Source organism: Taudactylus pleione, unplaced genomic scaffold, assembly GCF_031769625.1.
Source record: "Taudactylus pleione unplaced genomic scaffold, aTauple2 ptg000216l, whole genome shotgun sequence".
In the NCBI taxonomy this organism is placed as follows: Eukaryota; Metazoa; Chordata; class Amphibia; order Anura; family Myobatrachidae; genus Taudactylus; species Taudactylus pleione.
The window spans coordinates 7935160-7957500 of record NW_028284618.1 but is presented as its reverse complement, the minus strand read 5'-3'; the positions used below and the strand labels follow the sequence as shown (position 1 = coordinate 7957500).

The 22341-nt window shown below is 44.1% G+C and overlaps 1 protein-coding gene across 2 annotated transcripts in view; it reads left to right on the top strand.

Moving 5' to 3' along the window:
* Nucleotides 1–21277, top strand: part of RUNDC3B (RUN domain containing 3B) — a 275604-nt gene extending 254327 nt beyond the window's left edge. For both annotated transcript variants that reach the window (XM_088478631.1, XM_088478630.1), the window contains 2 exons: nt 15219–15337; nt 20413–21277. In XM_088478631.1, the coding sequence (XP_088334757.1) occupies nt 15219–15337; nt 20413–20558 (265 nt within the window). In that variant the 3' untranslated portion in view covers nt 20559–21277. The remainder of the gene's footprint in view (nt 1–15218; nt 15338–20412) is intronic.
* The last annotated feature ends 1064 nt before the right edge of the window (nt 21278–22341 follow it).

The window sequence follows — 22341 nt, the reverse complement described above, 5'->3', positions numbered from 1 at the left end:
AGGTTTTAAGTAGGAATGAGCGGGTTCGAATTTCTGAAATCCGAACCCCCTCGATCCGAGTCAGGTTCGAGTTGTCCCGCCTGACTTGGATCTGAAATCGAGGCAAAACGTCATCATCCTGCTGTCGGATTCTCACGGGTTTTGGAGTCTATAAAAGGTCCCCGCATCGGTGCCATTTTTCACTCCGACTGTGGACAGTGAAGAGGGAGGGTGGGAGTTGTGCTGCTGTTGTCGTCCATAGGGGCTGTGTCCACTCCAAAGTCCATAGGGGCTGGCAGGGCTGTGTTGTGCAGTCCCATAAAGGCTGTATTCCTAAAGGGGTGCTGTAGTGTTGTCCAGGGGGTGCTCTGTCCATCAGGTGTGCTCCCCCCAAGTGCCAAAAAAAAATATTTTCTGTTTGTGTGCACTGTAGCCGCACGTGCATCAACAAAGTAGCAGTGCCAATGTCATAAGTAAAGGGCTGGCTGGCTCATCTGTTGAAGGGTGGTGTAAACCCCAAAGTGCCTGGAAAAAAAAAATATATATATTTTTCTGTGTTTGTGACTTGTGTGTGCTGTAGCCGCACATGCATCAACAAAGCAGTGCCAAGCGTGCGCCTGTGTCATAAGTAAAGGGCCGGCTGGCTCGTCTGTTGAAGGGTGGTGTAACCCCCAAAGTGCGCTCCAAAAAAAATGTTAAAAATATTTTTCTGTGTTTGTGTGCGCCTTAGCCGCACGTGCATTAATATCACATAAATGGAGGACAAAAATTTGTCAGATAAAAATAAAATAGGGAAAGGTCAAGAACCACTTCCTCCTAGTGCTGAAGCTTCTGCCACTAGTCATGACATAGACGATGAAATGCCATCAACGTTGTCTACCAAGGCCGATGCCCAATGTCATAGTAGAGGGTATATAAAATCCCAAATGGCAAAGTTCAGGAAAATGACCTTAAAAAATAAATTTAAATAGTCTGTGGAGAAACGTAAACTTGCCAATATGCCATTTACGAAACTGAGTGGAAGGAACGGCTAAGGTCCTCCCCTATGTTCATGACTAGTGGTTCAGCTTCACATGATGATGGAAGCCCTCCTTCCACTACAAAAATCAAACGAGTTAAGCTGGCAAAAGCACAGCAAAGAACTGCGTTCTAAGAAGATATCACAAATCCCCATGGAGAGTCCAAGTGTGGCGACTGTTGTGATGCCTGACCTTCCCAACACTGGATGGGAAGAGGTGGCTCCTTCCACCATTTGCACATCCTCTGCAAGTGCTGGAAAGAGTACCCACAGTCCACTTGCTGATGTTCAAATTGAAGATGTCACTGTTGAAGTACAACAGAATGAGGATATTGGTGTAACTGGCGCTGAGGAGGAAGTCGACAAGGAGGATTCTGATGGTGAGGTGGTTTGTTTAATAAGGCACCGGGGGAGACAGTTGTTGTCCGTGGGATGAAAAAGCCCATCACGCTCATGCCTGGGCAGAAGACCAAACATTCCACCTCTTTGGTCTGGAAATATTTCTATCCAAATCCGGACAACAACTGTCTTGCCATATGTACCATATGTAAAGGTGAAATAAGTAGGGGTAGGAACATAACCACCTAGGAACATCCTCCCTTACACGTCACCTGCAGCGCGTTCCTAAAAAGTTACTGTAAAGTTCAAAAACTGTGGCTAAGACCGTAAGCAGTCCAGGGACACCTAAATCCCTTTTTCCTGTTGTATCCAAGCGCCTGCAAACCACACCGTCAACTCCCTCCTCATCAATTTCCTCCTCAGTCAGGATCGGAAGTAGACCTGCAGGCCATGTCACTGGCATGACTGACTCTCCTATACGGGATTCCTCGGGAGGATCCTGCATTGCTACGCCTACTGCTGCTGCCGCCGCTGCTGTTGCTGCTGGGAGTCGTTCATCATCCCAGGAGAGAGACCACTACTTCTTTTACTAAGCAATTGACCCTCCAACCGTCCTTAGCGAGGAGGGTGAAGTACGACAGCAGTCATCCTGAAGCAAAGCGGATAACTGAGGCCTTGACAGCTATGTTGGTGTTAGACGTGCGTCCGGTATCCGCCATTAGTGCAGTTGGATTTAGACAATTGATTGAGGTAGTGTGTCCCCGATACTAAATCCCATCTAGATTCCACTTCACTAGGCAGGCGATACTGAGAATGTACAGAGACATCAGAAAAAGTGTCCTCAGTGTCCTAAAAAATGCGGTTGTACCCAATGTCCACTTAATCACGGACATGTGGAAATGGGCAGACTAAGGACTATTTGACTGTGACAGCCCACTGGGTAGATGTATCGCCTTATGCAGCAACAACGGCAGCGTCACCAGTAGCAGCATCTCAGAAACTCCAGCTTGTTCCAAGGCAGGCTACACTGTGTATCACCGGTTTCAGTAAGAGGCACACCGCCGACAACCTCTTAGAGAAACTGAGGGAAATCATCGCCCCAATGGCTTACCCCACTCTCCTGGGGATTTGTGATATCTGAAAACACCACCAATATTGTGCGGGCATTACATCTGAGCAAATTCCAGCCCATGTTTTGCTAACACAATAAATTTGGTGGTGCAGAAATTTCTGAAAAAGGTCAGGGGCGTGCAGGAGACACTTTGGGTGGCCCGAAAAATTTCTGGCCATTTTTCGCCATTCAGCGACTGTGTGCCGAATACTGGAGCGCCAGCAAACACTCTTGAACCTGCCCTGCCATCACCTGAAGCAAGAGGTTTAGAATCGGTGGAACTCAACCCTCTATATCACAGGTTCTCAAACTCTGTCCTCGGGGCCCCAAACGGTGCATGTTTTGCAGGTCTCCTGACAAAATCACAAGAAATTAGCTCCACCTGTGGATCTTTTAAAATGTGTCAGTGAGTAATGAACACACCTGTGCACCTGCTGGGCGACCTTAAAAACATGACCTGTGTGGGGTCCTGAGGACCGAGTTTGAGAACCACTGCTCTATATGCTTCAGAGGATGGAGAAGCAGCAAAAGGATATTCAAGCCTATACATCCACCTATGACATAGGCAAAGGAGGGGGTATGCACCTGACTCAAGCACAGTGGAGAATGATTTCCGTGTTGTGCAAGGTTCTCCAGCCCTTCGAACTTGCCACACGTGAAGTCAGTTCAGACACTGCCAGCTTGAGTCAGGTCATCGGGCTTTTGCAGAAGCAGCTGGAGAAAGTGAAGGAGGAGCTAAGACGGAGCGATTCCGCTCGGTATATGGGACTTGTGGATGAAGCCCTTCATTCTCTTTGCCAGGATTTGAGGCTGGCCAATCTGTTGAAATTAGACCACTACATTTTGGCCATCGTGCTCAATCCTAGGTTTAAAGCCTACGTGGTGTCTCTTTCCGGCCGACACAAGCCTGCAGAGGTGCAAAGACCTGCTGGTGAAAACACTGTCAGCTGAAGTGGAACGTGACATGTCAACAGCTCCTTCTTCATATTTCTCCCACAACTGGGGCTGCCAGGAAACAACTTAGGTATCCTAAGCAACCCGCTGGTGGTGATGCAGGCCAGACAGGACCAAGTTTGGAAATCTGGTCCGGACTGAAGGACCTGGCAACAATTTCTGACATGTCTACTGTCAATGCATATGATGCTGTCACCATTGACAGAATGGTGGAGGATTACATCGTTGACAGCATCCAAGTAGGCATGTCAGACAGTCCATACCTGTACTGGCATGAAAAAGAGGCAATTTGGAGATCCCTGTACAAACTGGCTCTATTTTACCTAAGTTGCCCCCACTCCAGTGTGTACTCCGAAAGAGTGTTTAGTGCAGCCGGGAACCTTGTCAGCGAACGGCGTAGGAGGTTGCTTCCACAAAATGTGGAGAAGATGATGTTCATCAAAATGAATTATCAATTATTCCAGGGAGACCAGCCTCCAGAAAGTGCAGAGGGACCTGTGGTGGATTCCACCGGGGACAAATTAATACTCTGTGAGGATGTACACAACAATGAAGAGGGTGAGGAATCGGTGGATGAGGACGACAGCTTGCCTCTGTAGAGCCAGTTTGTGCAGGGACAGATTAATTGCCAGCTAGTTTTGTGGGGGCCCAAACGAACCAATAATTTCAGCCACAGTTGTGTGGCAGACCCTGGCACTGAAATGATTGGTTTGTTAAAGTGTGCATGTCCTGTTTATACAACATGTGTGGTGGGAGGGCCCAAAGACAATTCCATCTTGCACCTCTTTTTTTTCTTTGCATTATGTACTGTTTGGGGCCTAGTTTTTCAAACTGCCATCCTATCTGTCACTGCAGTGTCACTCCTAGATGGGCCACGTGTTTGTACTGCCCACTTGTATCGCTTAGCATAGTCATCCAGCTTCTTCGGTGCAACCTTTTGGCCTAAAAACAATATTGTGAGGTGTTCAGAATAGACTGGAAATTAGTGGAAATGAATGTTATTGAGGTTAATAATAGCATAGGAACAGAAAAACCCACAAATTCTGTGATTTTAGCTGTTTTTATGCTTTTTTCCAACAAAATACAGGTTCAAAACCCAAAACTAGAGATGTGCGCCGACCCCCGTGTTTTGGTTTTGGATCTGGATCTCCCCTGGTTTTGGATCTGGATTGGTTTTGCCAAAACTTCACCTCCGTGTTTTGTTTTCGGGTTTTGGATCTAGATTTTTTCTTAAAAAATAAAAAAACAGCTAAAATCACCTTTTATTTGTTCCTACGCTATTAATAACCTCAATAACATAATTATTTCCACTCATTTCCACTCTATTCTGAACACCTCACAATATTGTTTTTAGGCCAAAAGGTTGCACCAAGGTAGCTGGATGACTATGCCAAGCGACACAAGTGGGCGGCACAATCACGTGGCCCATCTAGGAGTGGCATTGCAGTGGCAGACAGGAAGCCAATCAGCGTTATGGTGCCCATTTGCTTATAGCACGGACCCAGGATATCTGTGCTACATGCATTTGTGTGATTGACACAGACCTCGGACGGGTCAGTGATACCCTTCTGTGCTGCTGTGTACTTCAATTACACAGATGCACGCACGGACCAGGAGATCTGTGGTACTTGCATCTGTGTAATTGACACAGAGCACTGACTGGTCCATGAGGCACGCCATTTTTTTACTTATTTTTTTTACACTGTTTTTTTTTTTTTCACAGCGGCAACACAGACGGGTCTCGCGGACCCGTCAGTGCTCTGTGTTAATGATGCAGATGCAAGTAGCACGGATCTCCTGATCCGTGCGTGCATCTGTGTCATTGAAATACACAGCAACACAGACAGGTCTCACTGACCCATCCGTGCTCTGTGCCAATCACACCAATGCATGTAGCACGTATCTCCCGGGTCCATGCTACATGCAAATGAGCACCATAATGCTGATTGGCTGAGAGCCGTGACAGACGGCTCTGTCAGCCAATCAGGCATTTTTAAAAATGGCCGCTCGAGGCAAAAGCTCGAGATCCAACACAGAGGATCTCGAGGTTTTGCCTCGATTAGGGATTCGGGGCAGGAGGAGAGATCAGAGGGGCGTCTCGGATTGCCCTGGATCCCCGAAATTCGGGTGGGTTCGGTTCTCAGGGAAACTAACCCGCTCATCCCTAAACAAAACCCAGAAACTCATCCCTACACAAAACACGGAAGGGTGGTTTTGGTAAAACCAATCCAGTTCCAAAAGAATAGACAGTTCTGGCTCTAAACTCAGTAGTCCAATATAGTAGAAAAGACTGCTGCAGATATCAAACTCTGTGTTAGTTTGAAAAAGAGAACAGAAAGAAAAAAAGTGGGGAATCTGCGCTGTCTTTATATGTATATATATTGTGGTTGACTAGTAAATGAATAATAACACAAGCAGATGGTAAATTATAAGCATAAATCGATGTTAAATTTAATACATGTTAAAATACACAACAATATCAATATACATAAAAAAAATAATAAATATAAAAATGAAAATAAAATTTAAACAATAGATTGTGTGAATTATTTCACCAATCAGACAATAAGCAATAAAAGTAGTTGCCAGTGACAGTGATAAACACCTTTCCAGTCTGACCACGGAAGATAAAGTGACTCATAGAATCTGATACTATGAAAAGTTTTATCGTACCTAGTAACAATGTTTCCACTGAAAGGTAATTGTTGCTATCAGTGTCACTTGTAACATATGAAAAATTTGCAGTTGGTGTTGATCTCCAGTGGATACAACGAATGCGTATTTGTATATGAAAATTATGTCACAGTTCCTTAGAATAACAGCAATTAGGAAGTTTATCACGTTTAGCTGTTAAGCTCATATAATAATCCGACCTCAATAGTAGCTCTGATGTAGAGTAGATATCATGTAAGCCCAAAATGACCCCAATGTTTTTTAAGGAGCCAAATCATACTATGTTAAAAACACATGAATAGCTGCTAGCATACGTGGACGGTCATCCAGATCAGCTGTACTGCACAATCACAGCACCGTTCAGAATACTGACGGACCAATGAACCGAGTAATATGGGGCCCCCCCTGGTTTCCAATGCCGTCCGTTGTGCCTGATGGCTGAGTTGAAAACTGCCAATGCAGTGTATGACGATGCTGCAGCGTACCTCCGTGTATATACGGGCAATGCGCTAAGTCCAGCCGGATCCTGCTGGTGCGCTTACAAGGTCCTGAACAAAGACTACCAAATGTCGGAGTGATGTCAGCTGGCAATAGTGTGTCCAATCAGGAACAGGTCCAGTCTAACGCGTTTCGTCACAGATCATGTGACTTTTTCAAAGGTAGTGATGTGAAACACTAGAGACCTATATATACCTGGTACCGCAGGTGTTTTTAGAAGGTGAATCAAAGTAACCAATCAGTATTTAATTGGGTATCCATTTGCTGCATATAAATGCCATCCAGGTTGCACAAGAAATATATATACACTTAATCATTCAAAAAATATAAAGAAATAATAAAATAAAGATAACGATCTATATATAAAAAATATATATATATATATATATATATATAAACCAATGCATATAATAAAATTAAAACACCATAATACATATGCTATTGATCATAAAAAAAATCCATAGACAGATCTGCACATCTGCTCACCAGTTACAATACCAAATTAACATGATGAATATAAATATATTAATATACACATATTTAACACAAGAAAATACAAGTTGACCTGTATCAACATGGACCAAAATAATTGACCTACATAATAGCACGGTCAGGCAACTGATATCCATGATAAATGTGTATAAACAATATTTTCCCATATTATAACTATAGCAATAGTATCTAATAGCATACACCATGAAATAAAAATAAAAAAATATAACATTTTAAAATGATCAAAAGAAGAACCCATGACATGGATACTAAAAAACTAATATATTATAACCATAATATATAAATAAAATTAATATGTAAGCAATTAGTTTAATGAACATGCTTAGAAATGGAAGTAGACCTCAGATCCCTCTGGACCGGGGGTCCCTGATGTCGAATCCCACCCCTACCCATATTCAAGAACAATTGACAAGTTATAATATTCAGTTCATTTTACAAATCAATTTCAATCTTTTCATTGAAGCCATCAGGGGATAATGTGCCCATTTTATGTATCCAAAAGTTCTCACGCAGGCATAATTTAGAATACCTGTCCCCTCCCCTTACTGTCTGTGGAATATGCTCAATACCTACAACATTGATGTCCCTAGGGTTAGACCGATAGATACATGTAACATGTCTTGGGACACTATGTAAGATATTGCTTTTCATAATTAGTCTCCTGTGCTCAAGGAATCTACACCTAAGGGGTCTTAAAGTTCTCCCAATATATTGTGTCCCACAGGTGCATTCCAGCATGTATATCACATATGTTGTGTTGCAATTAATGAAACTATTAATAGAAAATTTTTCATTTGAATAATTGGAAATGATCTCCTTGCATCTATTAAACATATACTCGCAGGTAATACATGAAGGACGTCCACATTTGAAGCTACCTTTGGGCTTATTAGTTAGCCAGCTACTCTTACTGTTGGTTATATCAGCAGTGCAATTCTGTTTTTTGAAAAAACTAGGTGCCAATATATCTCTCAGGTTGTCAGCTTTTTTAAAAACAACCAATGGATTGACTGGAATATTGTCTTTTAATACATTATCAGATAATAAAATCTGAAAATTCGACCTTACAATCCCTTTAATTTTATGTGAACAGTTGTTATATTTTGAAATAAATTTAGGATGGTCTAAACTACCTGTGTTCCTTGGTTTAATTTCCATGAGATCATTTTTATCCAGTGATCTAGTTTTCTCAAGTGCCTTTTTGAGAAGGGCATCCGGATAATCCCTTTCTCTAAAAGCTTCAATGATCTCTGTCGCTTGACTCTCAAAAATTTCATCACTGGAGCAATTATGACGTATCCTCCTAAGTTGACCAAAAGGAATATTATATATCCAGGGTTTATGGTGTGAACTGTTAAAATGTAAATAATTATGTGTCCACCTCTTTTCTAAAAGTCTTAGTGAGAATCATATCATTTTCTACATAAAGAGAAATATGTTCCAGTTCCAAAACACGAAGAAAGATCCAGATTCAAAACCAAAACACGAAAAGTGGCCGGTGCACACCCCTAATTTTAAGGATATCCATGGTTGAGCACAGGCGAGTTAATTAGTACCTTAGTTAATTTGATTTAACCATGGACTCAAACATGGATATGCTTTAAACCAGGACTTTGGGAAGCTCTGCCTTAGGGTATTTTTTTATTTATATGTAATAAAAGTGACATATTAGTCTGTACATGTATGTACATTCATTCTTCTCTATTTTTGGTCTATATTATATTCGGTAGGGAGTAGCACCCCTGGGGATACATGTTATTTTGTCATCACACACACAGTACTATAATACCACCATTTGTGGGTGGTCTATCTCTCTAATTTATACCCTATGTGACTCTTCCCCCTCCCCTCTCCATCTTGTTTTCATGTGGTGAGAGGTGTGTAAAGGTAAAAAAGTGAGATATAGCCAGGTCAGGTGTGACTAAAAATCCAAAAACTAATACAAAAATGTGACTGTGCTAACACTGCCGCAGCTTCCTGTCTATGGGCCTATCCGGAGTGTTACCCAAACCCTATTGCCCAAGAACGGGATTTATTCATACTTACCTACGTTGCTTGGCAGCTTTCCGGGAGCAGCAGGAGGGGACCTGCTGCTCGCCCCCTTTACAGAAAACCCCTGTGATTTGCGGGTCCGTGAGGAGGGGGCGGGGCTAAATGACGCGATTTGCCTAATTTAGCCCCGCCCCTTCCCGACGGGCCTGATAATTTCAGGTAAAATCTCCCCATCCTGCCCATGTCACTAGGAAGTGGGCGGGATACGGGAGATATGCCTACTCTTCCGGGATCGCGGGGGGCTACCCAAAAAATCATGAGCCTCCCGCGATTCCCGGGAGAGTAGGCATGTATGGATTTATTTAGACCCTTTTCTTGCAGAATATCTGCTCCGCTATTCTAACTTCTTAATTGACCTTTGGAGTGACTGGCATCGTCCGATCCGGGTTCTTTTCAGTGGTAAACAATACACCGATTAATTATTTTGTGCCGTGCTTAGTAAAATACTAAAGTACTACTCCATTCGGTAGAATCAATTAACCCATAGACAGTTGCTTCGATGTGACCATGGGTTTATACACTTTAGTGGGAAGAATGTTACATTTATAGGGGTGCTGCCGTAAGAGGACAGAGCTAACTTAGGGATCAATTATTCATTTAGACGCATACTAAGATATCTACTGTGTCATAGTTTTATTATGAAGTTTATTCCATGTATTAAGGTGCATATCCACTACACGATTCTCTCCATGAGCGATATCGTGTAGCGTGTCCCCGGCAGTGGTGTACTCAATGTCCTTAACGACACTGAGCACCCACACTGACCAATATATCGTTCAGTGACTTCAACCTCCCTCATCCCCGTACTTGCAGAACCTGACAATATCGTCCGGTTGCCCTACAAGTACTTGCGATGAGCGACGTCAACGACCAGCGGGAGCGCACATCGCTGGTCGTTGACCGCATATCCACTGGACGATATAATGTACGATTGAACGATGACGTTCATTATATTGTCTAGTGGGATACGCGGCATAAGTTACAACATAACAAGTCTTTTCAGCAAAATATTGGGAGTAGCTTCCAGCAATCCAGCAACTTGAACCAAGCTAAATGTATATTTTTTGTGTAATCAATATTTCTTTGCAGTCACAATATAGGTGTGTGAAGGAGAAGCAGGCGGGAAGCCGGCGGTCGCAATGCTGACCGCCGGCTTCCCGACTGCTTAATTCTGGCAAGGTACAAATGACAGGCATTGAAATCTTGACGCCTGTCATTAGACCTACGCCGGGAGCCCGACACCCGGGCTACCGATCGAAGGTAAGCCTGGGGGGGAGGTTTAGGGGTTCCTGGTGGGGACTTAGGGTTAGGCACCCCCTCGGGAGGTTAGGCTAGGGATGATCGGGATTTCCTCCTCTGTCGGGCTGCCGCTGTCGGGATTAGAATCATACTGATTCCGTGTGAAGATGATATGTTTCGCCTTTGGACAGCAATTGGGTATAAAAAAATTGCAATAGGTCTGCACCAGCCTACGTCACCTCTACAGACCAGCCTGATGCTCAGCAGATGCTCTGTAACCCAACCAGGCAAACCATGCAGAGATGAACTCTCCGTATCTGTCCTGGCTGGAAAGTGATCTGTCATCATCCATATCCAATTATCTATGTACATATCTATTCTTTGAAACCATACAGATATCGGAGGAGGGTGGGGGGGGGATTCCCAGTAAAGCGGGATTATCGCTTTCACTGCATTGATAAAATGCATAAGCAGAGATTTCATATGTCTAGAAACGGGTAGGTCTGCAAGGTTAAGCCAGGATGCTGTATCTATAATAACTCCAGTAGATGGCTGGCCACATGTATAAGTATACCTTGTGTCCGATTCCATTCCTTACCTGCACTGTCATCTCTTCTCCCTTGGTATTCTTATTCCAAACTGTGGCTCTGAAGCTCTCTGTTGTGTCCATCCGCTGGGGTACAGGCTCAGCCAGCGATGGTTTTCTAGTTATAGAGACTGTAGTTATTAATTGCCAAGGATATATTGTTTTTATCCCGTTATATATGTACTATACTTTTGTATGCAGTGTGCAGATGTCCACATAAATCTTATTTCCTTGTGCGTTAAACAGCCCTGCTAGTCGCGCCATGCCGTGGCGTGACTTTGTAGCGCCGAGTGTCTTTTCGCGCAACTTTTTACCGACAAATGCATCTTATTCGCAAAGCGATATGAATAGGATGCACAAGCATCTAAAAATGATCTGCGGCATGCCTATATTCTGTGTGCGACTGCCGGTGTATCTGCATGCGAAATGCTACGTTAGTGTCACAGCCGCTGACACTGTAACATAGCATTTAGCATGCAGATACACCTGCAGTTGCACACAGAACATAGGCATGCTGCATGTCATTTTAATCAGCAGAAGCTGCTTGTGCTATCTATCCATATCGCGATGCGAATAAGACGCATTTGAAGGTAAAAAGTTGCACAAAAAGATGCTCAGCGCTACCGAGTCACGGCATGGCGCAACCGGAAGGGCTGTTTAGCGTGCAAGGAGGCTAGATGTATGTGAACACCTGTATTTATACAAGTACAAAGTGTGTTTTACTTTATTACGGAGTGCACTGTCCTGAATCCATTTGTTTCCGATATCAGTATCTATGATACATCCGCAGTTGCACAAAGAACATAGGCACGCCGCATATCATTTTAGCCAGCAGAAGCTGTCTGTGCGTCCTATTCACATTCGCTTTGCGAATAAAACGCATTTGTAGGTAAAAAGTTGCAAGAAAATGCGCACTGCGCTACTGAGTCGTACAGCTCTCACAAGTTATGTTCAATGCGACTTGTAGCGCATGGAGGTAAGATGTATGTGAGCACATCTGTATGTCCTGTTAGGTATTAGGTATGTTTTATACTTTTGTATGCAGTGTATGTCCCATTGGGTATGTACTGTACTTTTGTATGCAGTGTATGTCCTGTTAGGTATGTACTGTACTTTTGTATGCAGTGTATGTCCTGTTAGGTATGTACTGTACTTTTGTATGCAGGGTATGTCCTGTTAGGTGTGTACTGTACTTTTGTATGCAGTGTATGTCCTGTTAGGTATGTACTGTACTTTTGTATGCAGTGTATGTCCTGTTAGGTATGTACTGTACTTTTGTATGCAGTGTATGTCCTGTTAGGTGTGTACTGTACTTTTGTATGCAGTGTATGTCCTGTTAGGTGTGTACTGTACTTTTGTATGCAGTGTATGTCCTGTTAGGTGTGTACTGTACTTTTGTATGCAGTGTATGTCCTGTTAGGTATGTACGTTACTTTTGTATGCAGTGTATGTCCTGTTAGGTATGTACGTTACTTTTGTATGCAGTGTATGTCCCGTTATGACATCTCTTCACTTCTAATTCTTGGTTACATCTCACAGGATCGTTCCGCAAGTTACGCAGGACTGGCCTTTCGGCACGCCCCCGTCTGTCAGTATCCCGGGAGAGCTGCTCAACCAGGGTTTAACGCTGGACTGGCCCATCTGGCCGTTGGCCCTTCTGGCATTTGCCGATGGGCAGTCCGACCCTGTATAAATGTCAGAGAGCTTGTGAATTTGGAGACTGCTTAACTGTTCTGACACTAGAAACCTGTCACCATACTTACTTAGAGTATAACTAAGATTGTGGTTCAGAATACATCTGATTGTATTACCTGCACTTACCTAGGGTAAATGCACTTGGCTCCAAACCATAGTATCCGCGCATGTCGTATGTACTGTAACTAGGGTTATTAGACACACACAAGGTTATTGGTATGAGGCATTAGAATGCTATCCTATGCCTAGTGTGCCCTATCACATATTATCTTAGATAGTGAACCTTATTGTATTATATCTATGATGTCCCAAGGTTGGAAGTGACCAGCCATACGGATGTACAGCAGCACAGAGTATTTCAGGTTATGAGTGTCTTGCTTCTGGGGGGTGGTGACCCTGCCCACTTGTGTGATTGTGTTAGTGGGGATAGCGATCTATGGGCGGGAATCATGACGCATCACACTCGCAATGCGATGCATTCTGCCGGTCATCGCATACATGCCAGCGTTGGCAACTCCAGCAAGCATGACGATCCCCGCAAAGGACCTCTCTGCCAGTAATAGTGGCCCTTTGCAGGGGAGGGGCTTTTTTTTTATGACCCAGAAGCCCCTCCGGCATCCTTTTGCGCGTGCCGCGGGGGGTGCTGGGAGGAGCATCGCACTCCGGGGCTTGGTGCATATGAAAAATGCGGTCAAACTCACATTTTCGGGGTTTGACCGCATTTTTACCCTTGATGCATCTTGCCCTATATGACCAAGGGTAGTGTCCTGATGTGAGGAGGGGAATGAGGGCAGCTGGAAGCCACCGATTGAAAGTTACATATAAAGTGGCAGGAGCAGGGTCCCCAGCAGCACAGAGTATATCAGAGTATATCAGAGTTATGTGTTAAGCCGCATATCCACTAGTGCACAGGTTCTCAAACTCGGTCGTCAGGGCCCCAAACAGTGCATATTTTCCAGCTCTCCTCACAGAATCACAAGTGAAATAATTAGCTCCACCTGTGGATCTTCTAAAATGTGTCCGTGAGTAATGAGTACACCTGTGCACCTGCTGGTGACAGGGAAAACGTGACCTGTGTGGGGTCCTGAAGATCGAATTTGAGAACCACTACACTAGCAGATACCGGCACGACAGTACGATTACGACATCGTACCGTCGTTCCCCTTCCCCCTGCAATGCCTACAGTGAACGATTGATGGCTCAGTGTAGGCACATATATCATCTCTGAGCATGGGCAATATGTCGTTATCGGCAGATTGACTGGCATGTTCAGCAGATGATTGACGTTGGAAACAACCAGCGGGAGTGCACATCGCTGGTCGTTTTCGACATAGTACCTGATTTGTGCGCGATTTGTGCACGATTTATGCGCGATTTATGCCCGATTACTGAGCGATTCCACCATTACGATGTCGTAATCGTGCAATTGCTCAGTAACATCGCTTAGTGGATATGCAGCTTTAAACTGCATACACACTTAACAATTTCGCTCGTTGAGCATATCGTTAAGTGAACGATATCGTTCAGTGATGGCACCCTCCCTCACCCCCGTACTCAGGGGGGAAGCGGGTACAATTTTCCCGGGCTTCCAGAGGTGCCCGGCGGGGGTCCGGCACTGGCCCCCTCCTCCCTTCCTCCCTCCCTTGCAGCAGCCCAGCACACAGCATGTGCTGGGATGCAGTGGGAGATTGCTCGCGGTTGCTAAGCAGCAGCCACAGCAATCTCCTATGCCTGAGGGGGGGAGCAATCACACTTTGCGCCAAGCTGAGGGGCTCACAGCGTCCCCTCCCTGGCGCACGCTGCAAAAGTATATATATATATTTTTTTCAAATGGGCATGGCCACGCCTCCCGCGATTAGGCCACGCCCATCTTTACCCGTACTTGCAGTACCTGATGATATCGTCGAGTTGCCCTGAAAGACATTAACGATCAGCGGGAGCGCGCATTGTTAGTGATGTGTCACATACACAATGGACGATATTGAACGCGATGAATGATAACTATATCGTTCATATTGTCCAACTTATCGTCTAGTTTGTATGCGGCTTTAGTGAGCGCAGGGATACATGTGACGGGCAGTGACCTAAAGTGTGGAGGGGAATGGAGGCAGCAGGAAGCCACAGACAGCGTTATTTAGTGGAAGAGGCAGCACAGAGTATATCAGGAGATGAGTGATGTGTTAGTGAGAACAGGGCTGCATCTGAAGGGAACAGTGACATGTGAGAAAGAGAATGGAGGCGGCAGGAAGCTACAGACAGTTATTTAGTGGAAGGAGCAGGGTCCCCCCGCAGCACAGAGTATATCAGGAGATGAGTGATGTGTTAGTGAGGACAAGGCTGCATGTGATAGGGGCATTGTCATGACATTAGGAGGGGAATGGAGACAGCAGGAAATACCATAGACACAGAATTAGGTAGTGGAAATGAGCAGAGTCTATAACGGGACATGTGAATTTTCTCGCAAACTATTGTAGGAAAACTAATGTATTCCATGTAACATTATGCATCTAATAGTGTATAAAATGAAGACCTAAATACCTTGTTACATCTTTGTGTTTCAGTAAAAGTTTCCAGCGTTTGGGTCACTTCTCTGCAGATACCAGTCTCTCTCAGATGTCATTCGACGCTGGTCAGTCCCAGGATGGGAGCGGAAAACATGACTGTTCCCACCGAAGCGAAGGTTGTTGTTGGAATGATCTCAGTCCCCTCTAATTCATACAGCTACATATTAAGTAGTGTGATAAGAGGACATGAATGTAAAATATTAATCTTTTTAGCTTTCCTGTATTATAGTGATGATAGATTTGGCATTAAAGGTATCATCGTTACCGAACATACAATATAACAGGGCTCGACAAAACTCGGGGGCCAGGTCGCCATGGCGACCAGATTTGAGGGCAACCACCTGCCGCCGCAAGTGTAGTGCAGACAGCGAGCGTGTTCCACACTACAGAACAAACACACAGCCACCAGCGGCAGCTGTGTGTTTGTTATAGCAGCCAGTCAGACAGACTCTCATTAGCTGCCGCATCCACGGAGGGAGCTGGCTGGAGCTCACTTCCGGCTCCCCCCACAGCGGGAGATGGGAGAGATGTCATGACGTCTCTCCCATCCCATAGTGCAGAGCGAGAGTGGGCCCGGAGGAAAGGACAGTGGCGGTCATCAGCACTGTGTAGGGGGGACTACTACTGGGGGCAATGCATAGGGGGACCACTTCTTAGGCACTGATTAAAGGGGCACTGTATATGGGGACCACTACTGGGGCACTGCATATTGGGTGTGGCCACTATTGGGGGCACTGTATGGGGGGGTGGCCGCTACTGGGGCACTTTATAGGGGAGGTGCTACTAGGGCACTGTATAGGGGGGGTGCTACTAGGGGCAATGCATAGAGGGGACTAGTGGGGGCAATGCATGGGGGGACTACTACTGGGGAGACCACTTCTAGGGGCACTGTTAATGGGGCACTGCATAGGGGTGCCCAAAGCATATTCTTGCATCTGGGCCCACCACTCTCTAGTTCGTCCACTGCCGGTGGTGGCTTTGCTTGCCCGAGGTTTTTTGGTTGTGGAGGGGTGGTCTTTCTGGGGGTTGGTTGCCTGGAGAGGGGGGTTAGCTGCTCAGTAAGTAGTGACTGTGGGAGGGTGGTTTACCTGGGGCACCCCGTTAGTGGTGTGGCCATGGAGGTTGGTTGCCAGGCTGTAGGTGCTCAGTAATGCTGCCCCGGGGGAAGGGGGGGTCTGGCTCCTACACTTTCATCCTGGCTCCTAGATTTTAGAAACATTTGTCAAGCCCTGCAATATAATGATTTTATTCTGGTTCACAAAATGTCTATTTCTAGATCTCTCTGTTCCAGCATGTTTTATGTACTGGTTACGTACTTCACTGCTGCCATACCCGCCATTCTGCCTGTAGTAGGGTAGGTAAATGACAGAGGAGACAGACTCAGTGTGTATTCTAGCAGTTTAAAATGAGAGATGATCACGATCATTCTGGCCGCAGGAAAGAGAAGAAAGTTTAAATTCAATTTTTAACATATTTTATACATGACTCAGATACATAGGCGTTAATAATTCCAGTATTTTATGGCTGAGAATCTGGACACATCCTTGATTTTACTATAATAGGTGCCAGATGTGATCTCAGGCTTTTAAATTGTCTTAAATGGCAACACAGTGGTTAATTAGTGATCTTGATACTGTGTATGTATGTTCATCTCTAGGCCCATAGGAAAAACATTGTATTCCAGGGCATTAAGAAACTAAAATGTTGCTATAAACCTTTGTCACATTAAAGTCTCCGTCAATTACAAATATGTCAATATGGGCAGCACTGCCACCTGGTGGAACAGCCTAGGTAACTACATGATCCTGATATGGCCATAGACATACTGTACTGTGTGCTTGACTACTTGACTTATTCAATAGAACACCAATACCCTTGTACCATTTGTGCTACCTTGCTACAACTGCGTAAACCCAAACTACACATAGAATGATTTTTTTTTTTCTAAATGCATCTTAGTTTAGAATTAGTTCAAATTAGGGATGTGCAGGCTCGGATAGGTTCGAGTTTGCACGTGGAGTTCGGATTTTTCCCTCCAAAAAAACGGAACTCAGAACGAGGCAAAACGTCATCTTACATGGACGAACATCATCATTCCTGGTCTTTTGTCCAGGAATGATGATGTTCGTCCATGTAAGATGACGTTTTGCCTCGTTCTGAGTTCCGTTTTTTTGGAGGGAAAAATCCGAACTCCACGTGCAAACTCGAACCTATCCGAGCCTGCACATCCCTAGTTCAAATATTTAACTTTCTTATTTATAAAAAAAAAAAAAAAACTACCAAGACTTAATTCCACATTTTTAATAATAATTTAAAAAAGTTATACCCTAGTTCTCTTATCCCACGGAAGTGAATTGTAAAAATCCCTGACCTCTTTCTCTGCACTGTGTCCCTGATGAACTCTGGACTCCATAGAGGAGCATCTGATATGAGAGTAGGCTGTGGTGGATCACTGTGCTATACCTGGGTTCTGCCACATTGTTACTGAAGTGCCAGTTCCAATAGTTATTGGGTAGTGATGATGCAGCGAAAGGCAGCGCTCATAGCGTTCTGCTGCTGCAGCCCCACAGGTCGCGCTCTCACGTGTGGAAGCTCAGAAGGGAGCCGAAAATAAAGTCCTTGAAGGGTGAACAACCCAATTTACATAGGGTAGATACCTATTAGTTGGTTTAATAAACAATCGCAAAAGTGTTTCTTCATGTTCCCGCAGTAAAGCCCAATATTGTTATATGACTGTTATTAGGACAATGGTGGAAATTGTAGCACCTGATTGGCTGGCCATGGCTTCCTGTCAGTCAGATGCCATCTTCGCTGTTAAATTCACATGCAGCCCCTCTCAGATTTCCTGCAGTCAGATACGGTGGCCAGGCCCTGATCTGGGAGGAACGAGAACCGGAAACTAAATGATAGCGGAATTGAAACACTGATAATAGATTTACTGCAGTAAAATAATAATTTAACCTTATATTACACTTTAATACTCCAAAGTACACCTGGCTTTAGAATTTTGGCTAAGTATTGAATAAATCAATGAATAAACTAAAGCAGACACCAGCAACTGCCTAGTCTAGCAGCTTTTTGGTCACAATTATGAATATAGGAGTATAGCAAAACTTCAATTTGTAAGCGATACTGTACTTAATGTAAAGCACCTTGTTAAATATGCATCTTATACCCCTTTCAGACATACCGGGAATTTGGCCTACCTCGGGTTGCTGCCTATGTCTGAAAGGTACCTACCCGGGAACACGTTCTCAGGTAGCTGACTCTTCAATCGACCAGGGAATTAAGTCGCGGGAAATTACCCTGCTTATGTCTGAATTTACTATTCCCGGGCTGCACCAAGCAGCTTTTTCATTGAGTTGGCAGCTCAGAGCGTCTCACCACCCCCCGCGCCGGTGGCTGTGTTGCTGTAGATCGCGACACAGAGGACCCCGGCCGGACGCCGGGGACACCCGCCAACGCTGGAGACCGCCGACAGGTCTCTGCCACAGCGGGCTACACGCACTCCCGCTGGACCACCAGGGCAGTACATTAATGGAAGGGGTTCTATCGCTTCCCCATTGGGGGGGGGGGCAAGTGGGGGATATAACAAGTAATTTATTAATAAAATGTAAAAAAAAAATGGCTGGTCTGGGATTGGCCGGCTACCTGCTGCATTTTGGTGATCTCATTAGCGGCAGCCGGAGAGGGGATAGGGGCAGACAGCAGAGGAGAGGCAGGTAATCTGAAAAACCCTGCTCTTGTCTGAAAGGGGTCTACCTGGGAATTTCCCAGGAAGACACTGTATTGTGAAAGGGGGGTCTCGACCAAATACCCGGGAATTTGCACAGGAGAAATTCCGGGGTCTGAGGAGGAAATTTCCCGGGTGGTATGTCTGAAACGGGTATTACAGACAACACATCAGTCCCTGCCATATTGGATAAGAGTGACTCAGGCGCTAATGAGTTAATGACCTCTGCTGGCCTGCAGCTGTGTGAGGTAGTCAGGCTCCCCAAAACAAATGTATATAATATACAGTAGGATGAGTCTCCCATATCCAAATATTCTGTAATACAGAATTTTGTGAGCACGACTGAGATAGTGACGCCTTTGCTTTCTGATGGTTCAATGTACACAAACTTTGTATAATGCACAAAATTATTAAAAAATAATGTATAAAATTATCTTCAAGTTATGTCTGTAGTAAGGTGTATATGAAACATAAATTAATTACGTGTATGTAGACAAACTTTGTTTGATACACAAAATTATTAAACATATTCTATAAAATGACCTGCAGGCTGTGTGTATAAGGTGTATATAACACTTAAATGCATTCTGTGTGTAGTCTTGGGTCCCATTCCCAAGATATCTCATTATGGTATGCAAATATTCCAAAATACGGTATCCAAACTACTTCTGGTCTCAAGCACTTTAGACATGGGAGACTCAACCTGTATAGAGAAAACCGCACTGGGATGTAAAATATATATAATTAAAAGCTCACTGTGTTAAGTGTAGATTATTTATTGATCATTTCACAAGCATTAAAATACGGTAGAGAAATGCCCTCTAATTATTAGGCCTGCAGATCTGTACATAAATAGATTATACCTCCCAAGGCATGACTAAATATATATTTAGAGGAAGGTTCAGTGGTACTGTCCACAATGAAATGGTTGTTCTCTTTTAGAGGATGCACTGTACCCAATACCTGGAATTGGGTGTCCATAATATTCATGCCATGGTGTGTGTGTGTGTGTATGTATGTATGTATGTGTGTGTATATATATATATACATATATATATATATATATATATATATATATACACACTATGATATTGGAGCTTACAGTCTATATTCCATTCCACACAAACACTTTTTGTCAGCAACCAATTAACATACTGGCATGTTTGTGGACAGTGGGAGGAAAGCGTAGCACTCAGAGGAAACTCACGAAAACATGTGGAGAACATACAAACTCCACACAGGACCCTAGTCTAATCGAACCCTTGGCAGCTAAATGAATGTCCCTTTATATTTACTTTTCTCACTTTGTGAATAAATATTGGACAGTTACAGATTTGCACAAATTGGCAACTGTGACTAAATTTTATTTACAAGCAATTCATCCCAAATTATTTTAGCTGTGCAATTTCCCTTTCTTCATCTCCGGCACCTGAATTCAACTCTTTTCTTATTAAACAGGTAAAGAGGAAACACCGTCATTACTAGGCCTTTGTGGATCCCTTACATCTGTTGCAAGTTACAAGTCCCTCACAAGCCTCAAGTCTAGCGAATGTCTTGCCAGTCCCACCACAGAGATGACCAGCCCAGGTCTAACCCCGTCCTGAACCAGGGAAACGGACAGGAGACGGACAAGCTTTTTTGTTTTTCCTTTTTTTTTTTTTAGTTGTTGTTTTGTATGCCAACTACATTCCATGTCTGAATGGCTGCAGTACAAAGGCACATTGTCTTGTTAAACTCCATTGAGTTATTTTTTTATTTAATCATATTATATGTCGCAAATGAAGTACATTGTGGACTGAGAGAACCATGGTTCAAGATGTACAGTTCCTAATACATTTTATTTTTATTTATTTGATGGGTGACCGTTATGAAATCTGGTGCACAGGTAATTTCAAAAATTTTAATTGTGCAAATAATTATGTTCTATCATTTTACCGTACAATTTTTAGAAAATAAAAACAAATTATTCACGGATACGAAGAGCACAGTTTTTCTTTTTTACAAAGCTCCCTGTGTACCAGTTTTAATAAATGTCACCTGCCATGTCTATAGTATTTGAACTTAAAACCAACAATGCAACATTGTACGGACTGTGGTAAAAATGGAGCGAAACGCGTGGACAGTACAACATTCATTGTTTCCTATGGCATTGTGGCATCAATTGTTTGTTCTTGCCCTGTATTATATTGGTTCTAAGCTTCTCATGTTATCCGTGCCATCTGCTGGTCTACATGGCTGTATATGTAGGCCTTTTTTTCTATTTTTGTATGTGCGAGGTAAATACTTCCATTAAGAAATGTAAAATAAAGAAATAAAATGTGGATTGACAGCAAATATTCCCTGGTCTTTTATTTAGTGTGATGAAAATCTGTAGATGCAAAAACTAGGTTAGCTGTATCCTAAGACGTTATGGCTATGCGTGGAGTGACCAGGGCTGGATTATAGGGGGGGGCCACAGGGGCGGTCGTCCCGGGGCCCCCATGCCTAAAGGGCCCCCACACAGCAGCAGCTGCACAAGAGCAAGCACCGTTATTAAACCGCGCCCACCTCGTGGCAAAATGCCGCGATTCGCGGGTCAATCGGCTGGAGGCGGAGCCAGTATGATGCATTTCCATTACAATTGTCATTTGGCTCCGCCCTTTTCCCGATTGACCTGCGAATCGCTGCCAAAGCCGCAAGGGGGACAGAGCTTAATAACATGGTGTCTTCCTGCCAGGTCCCCTCCCCATCCACAACATACAGTGCAGGTGGTGCAGGGTGAGTGTGTGTGTGTGTGACTTGTGTGTGTATGTATGTTAGTGTGTAATGTACAGTATGTGTCACACATGCATGTGTGGTGTATGTGTTTTTCTGTGTGAATGTATGTGTGTGTAAGTATATAAATGTGTGTGGTGTATGTGTATATATAAATATATACAATTATATTGATAGGGGCCCCCACAAAGTTGTTGCCCCAAGCCCCCCTCAAACCTTAATACGGCTCTAGGTGTGACTGAGATTTCAGCTACATTGCATGGTCTCTGGGCTGTTACTGGAAGCGACTCTGACTGTGGACTGATAGTTGGTGCCAGATGGGGTGGTTTGAGTATCTTAGGAACTGCTGATCTCCTGGGATGGTCATGCAGCACGAGTGTCTTTATAGTTTACAAAGAATGATGGTTACAAGACAAAAACCATCCAGTGAGCTGCACTTCTGTTGGTAAAAGTGCCTTGTTAATGAGAGAGGTCAACGGAGAATGGCCAGACAGGTTAAAACAGACAGGAAAGTGACTCAAATAAACATGCATTATATGGTAAGTGGTAAACAGAAGAGCATCTCTAAACGTATAACTCATTGAATCTTTGAGTGGATGGGCTACAGCAATAGAGAGACACCCTGTGTTACAC